Consider the following 17,759-nt stretch of genomic DNA (forward strand, 5'->3'; position numbering starts at 1 on the left):
CTATTTCTTGGCCAAAACAATTTTTGTGAAACAACAAAGTCAATTTTGCCTATTCTGAGATTGCAAATTTGTCACGCACACTATTAAAATATAAGCATGATAAGCGTATACATCGTACATTCAAATACTTATTTTGAAATATGAAGATCACAAAAAAGACAATTAGAAAAATAAATATAGTTAAGAAAACTGTGACAACACTAATTTGTTACGACGGAGAAGATAAAGTAAACATTTGTTCGTTTTATTTTCGAGCAGTTCAAACATATGTTATACAGTTATATATGTCGAACTAAATGAAACATTTACACGAGTTGTGCTTATTTTTCATCACACAATGACATACATGCAAAGGCAACCAACGGAACACACAATCTTATAACTGATTATTGTTAAACTCGAAGGCACCCAAATTTGCACCTATTTTTAGAGTTTATTTCTTCTGTCTATATTAAGGATTCAGTCAAATGTTTTCATTGTACGTTTATTTTGTAGGTGTATGCCTAATTACTAAAGATTTCCATCTTTTCAATTTTGAATCCATATTGAACCATCAAAAAATGGTTTGAATCATCCTCCAAACGATCCATGTATATGATTCCGTAATGAGGAGATCCAAAATTGCATACATGCTCACATTCACAACAGTAAAAGAAAAACATGTTTTATTTTATTTCTTCCAATATATAAAACAATTTGACAAAAATGCATTGTTTTATGAAATTGGTGTGTGTTACATACATGTACCCAAAAAGCTAATCTTTAAACGATGACATTTTGTCGCCGTCGTATTGCGAAGTTCGCGTAGATTTCACTTTTGGAGTAAACACTATATCTGTTGACAAACTGTGAATTGTATTTTTATATCTTTAAAAAATAACTATGTTGAAAGATGTGTTAAATGTTAAATCATGAAAACACGAATTGGTCAGTCTTTATATGAAAGAAATATTGTAAGATTTTCCAATCTTTTTTTTTTGTGCTGTATGTGTACAATTTGGGTTCTCGATAGAACGTGGGTATTGTGACTTTAACACTTTATTTCTTTTTATAGTATTGAAAATATGTAATAAATTATCTTGTTTTATTGTAGCATAGTGAATGATTATGAGAATTTGCAAAGTATAGATCTGCATTTTAAGACTAATGTTATCAGACACAAACCAAGGTAATTTGATACACTATTTTGGTATTCGAAGATCTCTCAAAATGTTGTCATTCTTAAATATAACAAAAATACTGAAATTTACAAATAATTATTTTGAAAAGTTAATGTTTGAAGTTGAATTGCATTGGGGATGAAAGACCATTAGAACATATCATCACATATCAAGTAAAACTATAGTCTACTTTAATAAAAGAAAAAAATGACAATTCATAAACATCACCGTTAAATGTTTAAATATGAAACGTTTTCAATAGTGAATATATATCAGTTGTAGCAGATTTCTACGAGGCAATCGGAGAAGAACCTTCTTTTTTTCAATAGTAGATGATTGTGTGATAAAAAAAATACATGATATGTTAATTTCTCAAAACGAATTTTATTATTACAAAATTCAAGTCGTAATAAGATCATTTATATACTGTCAAACTGACTTTTTGTCATGAAATAACGTACCTTTCATGTAAAATGACACAGATAGGCATATTATCGTATTATCAATCTGGATTTACAACATGTCCATTGTTGATGTGTTGAGATTATTTAATACAATAAAATTTAAAAGACACAAACACTTAATCCACCTTATTTGTTTGCCTTTGTAAATTAAATTTGAATATCAATCATATATAAATAAAAAAAAAATAATAGTTCATAAGCCTAAATATGATCCTTTGAAAATGTATATAGTATATACTATCAACAACTAGGTTGTTTATTGCTTCGAACGACATCAGGAACGGCATTGCAATGTCTTGATTACTATCCATATTTTCCATTTTTTAGGCACTTTTCTTTTATTGAAGGGAAGTTCTAATTGTGTTTAGTTGCTGTATGACCAATTATTACATACGCACAATCAGACTCCTTCTCATAGTAGTAGAATTTAAACATTTTCGGTTTCCATTTCTTAAACAATTAGATAAATAATACAAGATACAAGACAAATAGTTAATGAAAAATTTCGGATGTATACTCTTTTTAAAACAAACATATATCTCACCTTACACAATATATGTGTAACACTCCCAAACGTGTCCTTCCCCCCAAACGTGTCTTTTCTCCCTAAACGTGTCTGAAATGTACAATATTCCCCAAACGTGTCCGAGTTCATAACCCCCAAACGTGTCCGATAAATGTTATTCGCCAAAACGTGTCCAATATTTAACACCAGAACGTCTCGTGTCTTTTAGCGTTAATACATGTATCTCCTAAATAAAATCGCAGGTAACGTTTACGGCAATTTTATGATGGGGACACAGGTGACAAAATTTTCATTTATTAGCTTTTATTAGTTCATTTAATGTAGGTTTTTAATGAATATCATAATTCAAAACCTAATCTGTAATTGTTAATTAATTTTTGACTGAAATTGCTTATTGTTCAGTTGCAAGTATCTCAAACTAATTGAGAGCGAACCTGCACATAATTATAGAGCTGAACTAATCGGTGACTTTATAAATTATTTTGTACTTATAAACTCCGATGATGTTTTATTTTTATATTACTCCGAATATTGCAGCATTTTTTTTTTTAACTTTTATTAATAGTTCTCCATCTGAATGTGTGTGTATTTCAAAAACTCATCAAATCATAAACTGGTTATCCGGGTTTTTTTTTTTATAGATTTTAGGTTTCCAGCATTACTAAAGACACACGATTAAGAGACAAAACGTCCAGTGCCAAATATTTCATGCATTTGTTTTATAGATTCTTTTTATTGATATGAATGTTATGTGATCAATGCCGGTTATAAGGGGTTACCGTAATTGTAAATTTAATTTGTTCTGTATAAATTCACTTTCTAGACTGTTGATAGCGTATTGTCCAGTTGAAAAACTCTATGCATATTTAGAGCGAAATAGTTTAACATTTGCTGTATAAATTAACTTGCGTATTTCCAGTTGGAAGTATTTCATGCATATTGAGAGGGAACATAGGTTACAAGTTGTATTTTTACATTTGTTCTGTATAAATTTACTTTAGACTGTTGATTGTCCAGTTGCCGGTGTTTTACAATATTTAGAGAGAATATACAAATTTTAATGTGCAAAGAAAGGGACACTTTCATCCGTTTACTGTACAGTTTAACGTTACTAAACATGTTTGCTTACACTTTACATACGACATAGCCGAAAGGACGCCCCCACTTTTACCCGTTTTTTCGGCCGGTTTAAAAAAAGTACCGTATCTATATTTTTAATGAAATTGTAAAATTAGTATACTTTAATGGAATAGCAATAACCAAATAAAGCTTGACATGGACACGTTTTTGGGATTGGACACGTTTAGTGGTTTGTTGAGAAATTGACACGTTTGGGCGTTTATACAAAACACACGGTTTGGCGATGTTTTTAACTAGACATGGTTTGCAGTTCAGTGACGTCAATGTGGACACGTTTGGGGACATCGGACACGTTTGGGGGGAAGGACACGTTTCTGAGTGTTACATATGTATGTACGTCTCAATCCGAATTGTATATGCTTACATTAGATTGTTGACATCACGAATATATATATTATAATATACATGCAATTTATAAGATGTGAGAAAAATGTTGATATTACTTTTACTGTTGGATTGTTTTATGTGATATCCATTTAACGTGTCTCGGTACTTAAACACCCGTCATTGCTTTGTATTATCTTTCATTTTTTGCTGGTGTTTTATATATGTGACTTTTTGTGTTTCTTTGGTTTTTATAACGTGACTTTGTAATTTAATATATCCCGTCAGTATGATATTGTTCTATTATATGTTATTATGATATATTTCTATTGTGAATTACAAAATATGTTGAACCACAAACGTCAAAACTATTCAATAGCGTAGTGGAATGAACTATTTGTGAAATCTTATAAATTCTATATAAATTTTGGACTATTTTTAATCTCGGTTATTTCTGAAATTAATTCTTACAAACTTTTGATTGTTTAACCCTGTATGCTAACATTGTCCATGTGAAATTTTAAAATTGTTTGTATGTACATTGAACGACAAATATATGTGACGTGTAACATTTTCTGACGTCAGACACGCGAATCAATGAATGTGTTTGTAGATAGATGTTTTTGTGTTCTGTTAAATTGTTCCTTTTAAATTTTTACACGATGATGACTGCTGTACCCGTATTTTGACTATTTTATTTATTATGTCTGTTTAGTTCACGCATCATTGTAAATATAACGGAATTTGATGAGACGGTCATCAAAGGGAGAGGTTTAGCGCTATAAAACCAGGTTTAATTCCACCATTTTCTTCATTTGAAAATGCCTGTATCAAGTCAGGAATATGACAGTTCTTGTCCATTCGTTTTTGATGTGTTTTTTGTCATTTGATTTTGCCATGTGATTATGGACTTTCCGATTGGATTTTCCTCTGAGTTCAGTATTTTTGTGATTTTACTTTTCATTTTGATAATGCAAGGCGTATAATTGAAAATGAGGGTTCTGTTTTGTCTATTTTTTAATCTTCTAATAAAACACTTAAACATTCAAAAGTCAAAATTGAAAAATGAAAGGTATATAAAAATCAATAAATAAAATAAAACAACGTTTGAAATGTATGTTAAAGAAACCTAAATATTTAGAAAGTACATCCTTAGCTATAGAACACGACTTGTACAAGGTTTTAGTTTTGTTTGATTTTTTTGTGAATGGGGGCACGGTAATCGGTCGTACACCTTCTTAGTTGTGTATAATTTGGAGTTAAGTATGGAGTTCATTATCACTGAACTTGAATATATATATATGTTTAGTGGCCAACGGAAGGACGCTTCTGGGTGTGGAAAGTTCTCGCTGCATTAAAGACCTATTTGTGACTTTCTGTTGTTGTCTGTTCTATGGTCGGGTTGTTGTCTCTTTGAAACATTCCCAATTTCCATTCTCAACTGTTTAGTTTTGATGTTGTTGGTTTTGTTTTTGATGAATGGGGGACGGCAATCGGTCTTACACCTTTTTAGTTGTTTTCTTGACTTTGTTTATTTGAAATTATGAACTTTAAAAAAAAGTAAAGTCACAAATATTAAGCAAATCAAAATACAGGACCGATAATGCATCATATAATTCTTCGTGTAGATCATATAAAACAACAAAATGATAATTAAACCACGATGTATTATTTGTCATTTAAGAATAAATGGAACAGATATATATGTATATCAAAAGAATAAAAATAACCTTGGAGGTCAGTCTATTAAACTTGGTACATGGATCGATGCAGTGAAACACGAATTGGTATAGTAGTTATGTGTAACACGAACATAAGATTAAATCAACACCATTTTTATATTTTGAGAACTGAACTTAAAACAAAACTCAAAGTATACTTTCTTAATCTGCAGATATATCTTCACCAACATAGCGAGTATTTGTTTACAATCAAAATAATATAATAAATCAAGTCATATCATTATTTATTTCTGCAATAATTAGATCGACGAATTATCTTGTTGACTGTCATTCACTCTTGGTATCATTCTTCTTGAGGTAAATACTTAATGACTTAATAAAAGAAATGCACTAATTCAGAACAGTTTTTTGAGTTTGGGTTGGTCCTCAGGGTACAGTTTATTGATGTAATGTAAATGAAAAATACATTTTGATGAAACTTCAACTTGTGTTTTCTTTTTTTACTGTTTTTTGTCTAACGCATATAAGACATTTGTCTAACTCATATCCTATTTTGTTTTGTCTTTATAAATCTCATACTTCTACTTACGCTTGTGCATGATGTCTTCTAAATGTACAGTTCTATAAAGAGGAGATCGTATGATTGCTGATTAGACAAACATATATGTAAGATCAAAAACAAAATAGTGTAGACAGTCTGCATGTGTTAAACGTTAGTCCATGTTGTAACACGTCAATCAAGACAGGCGATTGTAAAGAAACGAACCCTTAAGCAGTTGATAACTAATGTTAATATCTTTGGTTTTCCAAAGTCATCTTACTTATGCATAGCATGAGTAAAAACAAAATGTAAATTTGTTGGTCTGTACTGACAGCGATGCACTCAACATGATTCTATCTTTTTATTTGGTTTGTAAAATGTGCAATTAAACTATCAAAATAAATGACATGTTTATCAGCTGCTCTTATCTTCATCTAACATATTTTTTTTTATTTTGATATCGGTAGAATGACCAGAACATACTCGTTATTGATGTTGAATCACTAACTGAAAGTGTAGTTGATCAGATTATGATGAGTGGAGTACTAAATGTAATACACCAGTTCTCTATTCGGATCAGTTACGGAGATCCAGTATCCGGAATTGACTATTTGACAGCACTTCAACAATTGAGAATGATATTTGAAGCAGGTTTTAGAATATACTGGTCGAGACCTGAATGGTCGTGTATTATTGGGAATAACAAGGACAGAACAAGTTGTGTTTATCTAGACATGGTATGTTGAGACTGCAAATGCTGTCACAGTTCTTATTTAGTTTATTTGTATAAAATTGAGAATGGAAATGGGGAATGTGTCAAAGAGACAACAACCCGACCAATAAAAAAACAACAGCAGAAGGTCACCAACAGGTCTTCAATGTAGCGAGAAATTCCCGCACCCGGAGGCGTCCTTCAACTGGCCCCTAAACAAATATATACTATTTCAGTGATAATGAACGCCATACTAATTTCCGAATTGTACACAAGAAACTAAAATTAAAATGATACAAGACTAACAAAGGCCAGAGGCTCCTGACTTGGGACAGGCGCAAAAATGCGGCGGGGTTAAACATGTTTGTGAGATCTCAACCCTCCCCCTATACATCTAACCAATGTAGAAAAGTAAACGCATAACTATACTTATCGCCTTTGCAGATTTTTTCTTTATATATTTTGTCCGATCAAGTTAAAAGCTCTTTTGTGTTGATGTGTTTTTCCTTCAAGATATAAGAGTGTATTCCAGAACGCGTATCTAATCCCATGCAAACTGACAAACAAGTAGAACCGGTAAGACCCATTTTTTTTGGCAACCCAATGTAGCGGTTGTACATAGTTATTAGATTATAAAATTAGATATTTTTGATATGCATGTCCGTTATAATGGACCTTCATACAAAACAAACGGAAAAATATCAATTCTATACTCACAAAGGCTGCCATCCTAAACACTGCTTTCGTGGTATCCCATTCAGCCAGGTATTGCGAATCAAGAGAATATGTTCTACCGAACATAATAAAAATGCTAGACAAATAAAGGCAACAGTAGTATACCGCTGTTCAAAACTCATAAATCCATGGACAAAAAACAAAATCGGGGTAACAAACCAAAGCCGAGCGAAACGCATTAAATATAAGAGGAGAACAACGACACAACACCGAAACGCAACACACATAGAAACAGACCAATCATCAGACAAAACACCACGAGAATAACAAATGTAACATGAAAACCAAATACATGAATTTGGGATAGACAAGTACCGTGCCACGTCTTATCTCAATATCTCAAAAATAAGAGAAAACACTAACGACTCAACGTTAAAATGCAACACAAAGAGAAACGAACAATATTATAACAAACAAGTCTATAAAAGGACCAACTAGCAAATTTACTATGTACCGGATCGTCTAGAATAGACGATACTATTCAGATTAAGAAAAAAATATATGTCTAAAAAGTTGCACAACGGTACTAATAAGAGATGGTATTATAGGAAGATGTTATTATTAAATCGTGTTGAAAAATATTTCGGCTTAAGAAAAAGCCTTTGTCAGTGTCAATAATTTTAACAATATATATATTTAAGATGCATTATAAAAACAATATCAGGTCAAAGTCATAAAAATATATACTTTTTTTTATATTAGGCTAATAAACTGGGGAAGGGCGATGTTCTACCGAACCTTTCCCCAGTTTTGCGCCGAGTACAAAAAAGTTTATATTTTTATGACATTGACCTGATTTCGGTTTTATAATGCATCTTAAATTAATACCTTAAAAGCTTTTTAAATCGTTACACAAATAGCAAACTTATTTTCATTCTTAAATGGACCTTTGATTGTGGAGAAAGTTTTTCATGATGAAATTGACATTATACTAAATATAGCTGTGTTACTATATTAAGGAAATAAAAAAAACTAGTTGCAGTATAAAAGTTATAACATGTACAAAGGTACCCCGTAAATTTTATTACATGTACAAAATATAGCTAAAAATTGTTTAAAGAACGACGTTTATATTGTCATTAACCTCAATATGTTTTTCATATTTTCTTTAATGTTTATTCATGTTGTTGTTTTTTTAGTACAGTTAATGGCCAGATGATTAATTCTGATAATATTAATTGATTGTTTCTCTTATTTACAATCATATGATCAAATGTTTTTGGGGCTTTTTTCTTATAAATTATGAAGTTTGTCAACATATTTTGAAACGAAAAAATAATCTAAAATTTTCTATATCTAAAAAATTAATGACTACAGCTATAGTTCACCGAAACTTTCATTGAATATGTTATACATCTTGTATAAAGGTTTATTGCATTTGTTTTTACTTGATATGCGTTCATCTCGAGTTTTCTTTCTGATTTGTTTAACTTGTGAGAACACGTCGACTAAACAGCGATTAGAAGTAAAGGAATATAATAGGAAAAATAGTGACCGAAAATGAAAATTTGCATTCAGTGCCCATTTTGATAAAAATTTGAATTGGTAGAAATCCATTCTAAAAAGTCATGCATTTTCAATCGACGTGGAGTTTGATTGATTTATTCTACACTGTTATCAATATATTAAAACAAGAGATGACTGTATTATTGTTTTATTGCACGTGTGTGATTTCCTTTTTATTTTATAATGAATATTTTCAACGATTTGCAAATAATGTATTGTTAACTAGAACAACATTGATCATGAGTGTTTATTTGTTTAGGTTTACCATAAGTGTAGAGATTTATCAAAAGATAAAAGCAAACATCAGCAAATGGTGAGTACAAAATATAGGGATACGTTATTTATTAACATGTTTTATTGTCTGTGAGCATACATCATAAATGATGTGTGTTTTTACTGGTTAATTCGAAAAAAACATCCCATAGTGAACTAACTTAAGGTATTGGATGGTTTAATTATTAAATATTGATATTATGTCTGTATATAATATGGTTGTGACATCACTTAACTTGTTTGATAAACGAATTAGGTATAGACAATTCACTTGGAAACCCAACATATACCCTCACGACACTTACCAAAGAGGAAATCCTGGATAATCATAGGTCTGTTCTTTGTTCCTTTGGTATTTCAACCAAAGATGAAGAACTGGATCTTCCATCACTGTATTGGATACCTAAACTACATAAGTGTCCTTACAAACAACGGTATATTGCTGGGTCTTCCAAGTGCTCCACGAAACCCCTTTCTATATTATTAACATCCATTTTATCAGCAATCAAAGACGGGCTTCAAAGTTATTGTGAAACTGCCTATTCTAGAGGTGGCGTGAATCAGATGTGGATACTTAAAAATTCCAAAGATCTTTTAGAGTACATACAATCTAACTCTCTTTCATCTTGTAACAGTATTAAAACATTTGACTTTTCTACTCTTTAAACAAGTATTCCACATTCCAAACTAAAAGACAAATTAAAAGAGTTGGTATTACTTTGCTTCATAAAAAAGAATGGCCAACGTAGGTACAAGTATCTTGTCTTAGGGAGGGATAAATCATACTTTGTAAAGAATCATTCTGATTCAAACAAAAAATTCTCTGAAACCGATATTATCAAGATGCTTGATTTCTTGATTGACAACATATTTGTTACGTTCGGAGGACGTGTTTTTCAACAGACTGTCGGCATCCCAATGGGAACAAACTGTGCCTCCTCTACTTGCTGACTTGTTTCTTTATTATTATGAGGCTGACCTCATGCAGGAACTTCTTAGGAAGAAAGATAAGAAGTTAGCAATATCCTTTAACTCAACTTTCCGCTATATAGATGACGTTCTTTCACTAAACAATTCAAAATTTGGTGACTATGTGGATCGCATCTATCCCATCGAATTGGAGATAAAGGATACTACAGATACAGTTAAGTCGGCTTCATATCTTGACTTACATCTAGAAATTGACAATGAGGGTCGGTTGAAGACAAAACTTTACGACAAAAGAGATGATTTCAGCTTTCCAATTGTGAACTTTCTATTCTAAGTAGCAACATTCCAGCAGCACCTGCATACGGGGTATATATCTCCCAATTGATACGATATTCCCGTGCTTGCATTTCCTATCATGATTTTCTTGATAGAGGGTTACTGCTCACAAGGAAGCTATTAAACGAAGAGTTCCAAATGGTGAAGTTGAAATCATCCCTTCGTAAATTTTACGGACGCCATCACGAGTTGGTTGACCGTTATGGAATAACCGTTTCACAAATGATATCGGATATGTTCCTTACGTCGTAACTACAATCCCCTTCCCTTTCATGAATTTGACCTACCGAATTAGACTATTTACCGGATTTGTAATCACATAAGCAACACGACGGGTGCCGCATGTGGAGCAGGATCTGCTTACCCTTCCGGAGCACCTGAGATCACCCCTAGTTTTTGGTGGGGTTCGTGTTGTTTATTCTTTAGTTTTCTATGTTGTGTCATGTGTCCTATTGTTTTTCTGTTTGTCTTTTTCATTTTTAGCCATGGCGTTGTCAGTTTGTTTTAGATTTACGAGTTTGACTGTCCCTTAGGTATCTTTCGTCCCTCTTTTAATGATGTTTGATATGATTCAGTTTGGTTTTGTCCTTACATAACATGTTTTTTCCTTACTCGATGTGGTTTCACCATAATTTAATTCGATTGTGACATAAAGTCATTTTTTGAAACAGTATTCGATATGGCAGTGGGTAAACGTTATGCTGATGTTTCATTATATGATGTAGTTTTTTATTCACTAATGGCGATTACTTTATTCTTAATTGATTTTATGACATTAAGTTTACATACTGATATTTCAAAATCTTCCGATATCACACTTGGTGGGTTCGTTCCAGTATTTGATGTTGTCCTTTCATTCTATGATATTGTTATCAAATTACTTGATGTGGTAAAACCACGAGACCCTTTTGTTCTACGTTTTTCATTTTTCGTTTTTTTTAATGTGCTTCAAATGAGTATAGTTTTTATTGAGTTCAATTTCAAATTGACGTTTTCTGACGTCAGACACGCGAAGCAATGAATGTGTTTTTAGATAGATGTTTGTGTGTTCTGTTGAATTGTTCCTTTTAAAATTGCTACACGATGATAACTGCTGTACCCATATTTTGACTATTTTATTTATGATGTATGTTTAATTCACGCATCATTATAAATATAACAGACTTTGATGAGACTGTCAACAAAGGGAGATGTTAAGCGCTATCAAACCAAGTTTCTACATTTCTAAATGCCTGTACCAAGTCAGGAATATGACAGTTCTTGTCCATTCGTTTTTGATGTATTTTGTCATTTGATTTTGCCATGTGATAAGAGACTTTTCGAATTGATTTTCCTCTGAGTTCAGAATTTTTGTGTGATTTTCCGTTTTAGTTGTTGTTTAAGGCTTTGTGGGGAAAAGGGCAAAAGCTGAGAAAAACTCACTCAAAGATAACATTATTTCGGACATAAGGTTGGTATCCCAAATCCAATTTTGCTGACTGTTTAAACACTTTTTTTTTCAAATAAGTGTAACGTTGACTGTAGAAATGTTAGTTATAGGTAAAAAATAAAAGACTCAATGCTAAATCTAAGTCGATTATAATTTTGACTAGAATTCTAACTCGAAATCGAAGACTTACTCTAAGTTTAACTCAAACAGCACTTCAAAATTTAACTTGAACTTTTACTCGATAGTTGTATATAAATAGATAACCACAGTTATATGAGGAAAATAACGCATGGAAATCGACTTTAAAAATAGAACTTGATTTTCCAACAAGTACGTGGTTTGAACTCATCAACAGGTGTAACAACCTCATCAAGGTATGACAGAATAACATCAACAACTGGCACGATTATCCCATGCAATGTTGTGCAAAATTTAAAACATATTTGAAAATTATTATGGAATGGCTAAGCCATAGAAATGATGAAAGTTTTCATGATAAATCAGTTTTGAAAAAACAAAAGACACTGACCAAAGTTCGGTAAGATAAACATGTGCACTCATACGTCATTTTGTGCCTCGGTTAGTTTCCTAAATAAAATTATTATCATGAAAGTGCTCTGTCTCTGTCTCTTTAAAAAAATCTAGCATGTGGAATTTAAACAAAACTAGAACTGTTCATAAGTTGTTCATATCTTTCCATCTTGAATATATTTTAAGCGACAGCTGTAACTAAATGGGTCAATATACATGTATTTTATGTCAAATATATCTTAAAATAGAGCTTACCCTTCCGGAGCACCCGAGAACACCGCTAATGTTTTGTGTGGTTCGTGTTGCTTATTCTTTAGTTTTCTATGTTGTATCATGTATAATATTGTTTGTCGGTTTGTCTTGTTTCATTTTTAGCCATGGCGTTGTCAGTTTATTTTTGATTGATGAGTTTGGCTGTCCCTCTGGTATCTTTCGTCCCTCTTTTATCTTAAAATAGGCTTTTTAAAAATGAAAATAAAAAAAAACATGAACTCTGAGAAAAATTCAAATGGCAAAATCAAAAGCTCAAACACTTCAAACGAAAGGATAACAACTGTCATATTCCTGATATGGTACAATATATTGATTGAACCTGATTTAATAGCTAGCTGAACCTCTCCCTGTATGACAGTCGCATCAAACTCCATTATAGTGTTAACGATTGGTGAACAAAACAAACAAACATAATAAGTAAAAATGTCAAAAATACAACAGTCAACATTGGTTTTATTATCTTAATCACTATATAACAAACAAATATGTAACAAATAAGCACATAATGGCATAAAGACCAAGCATTTGTCGTCCTTTTGTTTTTGATGTGTTTTTGTATTTGATTTTGCCATGTGATTAGGGACTTTCCGATTTTATTTTCCTCTGAGTTCAGTTTTTTTGTGATTTCACTTTTTGCTATGAAGATTCCGGTTATCGTCAGGTTATCGGAATTTCAAAGGGGACTTACTGTGCACTAATCATTATGGAACTGTTTCTGTATTGTGATGAGTTACACGTTATGACTGAAATAAGCATAAACCATTCAAAACAACACTGAAAAACATATATAGATATTTGGATGCTATATTTGCTCTCAATCATGACGAATTCAGTTATGACACTAAAACCATTTCTCCTGCTTAACTGATTAAAAATGAATGTAATACAAACAAAGAACACTGCCCTTACCTGATCTTAACATATATATATCTGTAAAGGGAAGCTCAATACCAGACATGATCATAAAATAAGATATTTTTCATTTCCTATCTTTTATTATTCATTTTTAGATGGTGACGTACATTGTATATAATGTGTTATTAGTGTAATTGGTCATTTTTGCAATGTAATGTGTAATTTAATTAATTACATTCAAATGTGATTGACCCCAAGTCTGGTTCTGGGTGAAATGATTAATACATTTTGTTTTTCGCACAACGGCAAGCTCAACATTAGGCATATGAATATGTGTTGTTGGTGCAATGCAAGTATTGTCGTATCAATATATTGCATGAGCTGTGAATTGTTTGTCAAACAGACTTCGTCACTTAAACTTTTGAATTTATTAAGGACCATTTTAAAAGAGGGACGAAAGATACCAAAAGGACAGTCAAACACATAAACCGAAAACAAACTGACACCATGGCTAAAAATGGAAAACACAACCAGACAAACAATAGTGCACATCACTCAATATATAGAAAACTAAGAATAAACAACGCGAACCACACCAAAAACTAGGAGTATTCTCAGTTGCTCTGGAAGGGTAAGCAGATCCTGCATGTGGTACCCGTCGTGTTGCTTATGTGATTACAAATCCGGTAAATCGTTCAATTCGGTAGGTCACATTCATAAAAGGGAAGGGGATTGTAATTACGACGTAAGGAACGTATCCGATTTCATTTGTGAAACGGTTATTACATAACGATTAACCAACTGGTGATGGCGTCCGTAAAATTAACGTAAGGATGATTTCAACTGCACCATTTTGAACACTTGGTTTAAAAGCTTCCTCGTGAGTAGCAACCCTCTTTCAAATAAATTATGATAGGAAATTCAAGCACGGCAATATCGTATCTCTTTTTTTGAGAGCCCAGGTGGTAGTGTGGTCTAGCGGGACGGCTGCAGTGCAAAAGCAAATTTACAGATCTAACATTGTTGGGCTGATGTTTAGACGAGTTGTATATACATTATGTACACAGCCATGTATCACCATCATTGATGGCGATCCGATGGATACATCTGTTGTAAGGTTGTCACTGACTCAGACGTACTGATGGGATTATTAACGCCTAAAAAAAAGTAACTATAAACGTAATTATTTATAAATATTTCGGATAACAGATATCCTTCCTCAGTGAGATTCTGATGTAAAATGAATCATCTTTAAGTCTTCTTAGATTAAACTGTAACAATCTTGAAATTTATACAATAAAAAAGTCAACCCGATCAGTTAAGACGATTGCACCATTCTAAAAAATGTAAAACATAATATAGGTTATTTGGCTGATCACAACAGAGAGTTCAGATAAATGCTTTAGATACAAATTATAATGTGCGATTTGAACTAGCATAATTCTAAAACTTTAACGGAATGACAGTTATGATGGTACAAGAATTATAACGTCAATAAAATTAACATCAGACAGCACTGAACGATACTAATTGATAAATATTACAAATTGTCAGAGTAAAGTAGCTACAAAAGAGTCTGAGTATTTAAACATCGCGAACAAACGGCCGTTGAAATGTGATTATAAGTTTTGACTAAGTATAGCTTAAAGAACGTGGCTGGGTACATTTATATCCATAAAAAAAAGCAATTTAAATTGGAGTCTGTAACAAATTATCTTATATATGAGAAAGACCGTTCATTCGTTTGTGAAATGGCTGTTCTGACTTGCCAACATACTGTTTACCACATTTACACTGCCAGAGATATACACCATTTGAAGTTTTGCAATAAACATTGCAAAATATGGTTATTCTGTACAAGTAGAGTTACTGTTAAAAGTCTGGGTATCTAGTATATGTTTGCAAGTCAGACATCGTTTGTTTCTTCAACCCTTGCAAGAGCCCACCGATAAAGAGCCTGCTTGAGAGGACAAATCACCTCTCCCCAGCAAGTCGTTAAAGCTTTTGGGCCTACGGAAAGCCTATACAGGTGGATCGGAAAATATCTTGGATAGTTTAGAATGTTTTTCGATCTCTTTCCAATTTTCGCGGATGAGGTAACATAAGTTATCAAATTTTGGATAGTAAGTCAGCACAAACGGTACCTCTTGTTGAGCTTTTAGGCTTTATATTGTAAAAGCTCATCTCGGCTGAAGTTGTCAGCAAGAGAAAAAACTTTATCAATTCTTTTCTTTTGTAGCCCCGATGTTTAAGGTGACCGCGAAGTTCTTGTAGTCGTTTTTTTTGGCAATATCGTTGGTGGAGCAAATCCTGTTTATTCGTACGGCCTGGCATCAAAGAAGATAGATATTGGGGTTTATCTGTGGGCTTGCAATACAGATCTGTAAATATGTTTACATCCCTCACTTGCTTTGTAGTGTTAGGAAATGTGATCTTAGAGTCAGATACTTCATAGTTATGTGAATGTTATTGAGGAATGGGCACCGTTGGCATGATGAATGAACAAATTTAGTTCTTGTTCAGTATTGTCCCACTTCATGTCAACATCGTCGATAAATCGGAACCAAGAGAGGGGATGATGAAGAGAAGAATTGAGAGTTCTCTGTTCTAATTTCCCCATAAAAGTATATGTTCCCATTGCTGTTCCATTAACTTGGAGGAAGTATTCACCATTGAATGTGAAGTTATTGCATTTTAATACCAAAGTAGGAAAATTGATGAGACATTCAGGTGGATGTAAGGTGTTACGATATTTCCAAACTTCAATACGGGCTTGAATACCATCGTCATGGGGGATGTAAGTATAGAGGAAGGTAACATCAAGCTAGAGAAGGATCGTTTCGGGCGGGAGAGGGTTCAGCAATTCCTTTTTCTTGAGATAGTGTGTTGTGTCCTGTTTATATGATGGTAGATATTCTACATGTGAACTCAGATGAAAGTCAATAAGTTCTGATATTTTCTCTGTAGGGTGGTCATTGGCCTAACCCAATTCTCTGACGTCAGTCTATTGTTCTAACAGTGGATTTTTTTCAATAATCCACTGACCACCATGTTAACTTAAGATAACTTATATCAGAACTTTTAACTTACGATATTTTATCCCCTCAAAAACGAGTGACTAATGAAAGGTTCGAACTCGCGCGTATTTTCGGCAACAAAGTCCATGTATGATACCACTACACCACGAGTGCTGATATTGATATCTAAATATCACTCTTATAGCGTATATCTGTCAATGCATGATAATACACTGTATTCTGTCTTTTTGTTATCTAATAAAATATATAAACACTATAGATCAAGGAATTGTAAATATTACTTATTAGTATCATTCCTTGATAAAATAAACATTCATGTACACATTACACTTATCTCTGTTAAGGTTGGTTTTATGATTATAATTATATCAAACTACAATGTATGATCACTTAGTTTTTCTTTGATTGATTATAAATAATCCAAATATACATACATCAACATTTTATTGACTCTCATGTGATTAAAATGTGAAAAGCTACGACTGTAACAGTATTTCTTTGACGGTGAAACCAGAAACAAAATCATCAACTTTATAGTAAAATTGAAATATAGATACTTCTAAGATTACAAACAATTTTTTGGTAGAGAAAAACATTACAAAAAAAATCATCCGGGTTACTAGGCTTGAACTCGGCACTGTTGATATGTTTTTTTTTTCTTTCGGTACCAACGACTAGTCGATCACAGCTAAGAATAGCTTACATGATACATTGCAAAATTGACATAATTATATATTGTACATTTGAAGCCAAAGTAATTCTGCTTGGGTTTCAGAATGCGTATCACATTAATACTAGTTCATTAACTGATTGAAGATGGATGCCAAATGTTATAACGTTAACAAAATCAAAACAAAATAAAAGGGAAGCAGTTTAAACAAAATTTGTATATGATTTTTCAATTAAGATCAATCATTGTATCTAATGTATCATCAACTGGTGTCTAGTGAAGTGATGTTATTGTGAATTTTATACTTCATTTATTATTTTAGTCATTTTGCATTTGTGTAATATATACAATCGAATGTAAGATATAACTGCAATCGATTTGATCTCTGTGTTGATGAATACTATATATCTAAATATTGAAGGTTGCTAAATGTTGGTATTGAAATTGTTTTAATTTTCCAAAAAATATTTAAAAAAATCCATATATTAATTATATGTCTTTTTGAATGAATTATAAATACTAAAATAAAATCAATATACATTATTTGTTATGATTCAACATTGAATGAAATAATTATTTACAAATACAAAATCTGGTAATAAAAAGGAAAGAAAACAACACATTTAAGTTAAAT

The 17,759-nt window shown here is 32.1% G+C and overlaps 1 protein-coding gene across 1 annotated transcript in view; it reads left to right on the forward strand.

Moving 5' to 3' along the window:
• The window catches only part of LOC134709908 (uncharacterized), a 37,237-nt gene extending 19,693 nt beyond the window's left edge, over nucleotides 1–17,544 (forward strand). The window contains exons 6-10 of the mRNA XM_063570037.1: nucleotides 1,094–1,168; nucleotides 5,299–5,401; nucleotides 6,305–6,574; nucleotides 9,050–9,103; nucleotides 17,231–17,544. Of these exons, the coding sequence (XP_063426107.1) occupies nucleotides 1,094–1,168; nucleotides 5,299–5,401; nucleotides 6,305–6,574; nucleotides 9,050–9,103; nucleotides 17,231–17,269 (541 nt within the window). The 3' untranslated portion in view covers nucleotides 17,270–17,544. The remainder of the gene's footprint in view (nucleotides 1–1,093; nucleotides 1,169–5,298; nucleotides 5,402–6,304; nucleotides 6,575–9,049; nucleotides 9,104–17,230) is intronic.
• The last annotated feature ends 215 nt before the right edge of the window (nucleotides 17,545–17,759 follow it).

This window comes from Mytilus trossulus, chromosome 1, assembly GCF_036588685.1.
Source record: "Mytilus trossulus isolate FHL-02 chromosome 1, PNRI_Mtr1.1.1.hap1, whole genome shotgun sequence".
NCBI classification, from domain to species: domain Eukaryota; kingdom Metazoa; phylum Mollusca; class Bivalvia; order Mytilida; family Mytilidae; genus Mytilus; species Mytilus trossulus.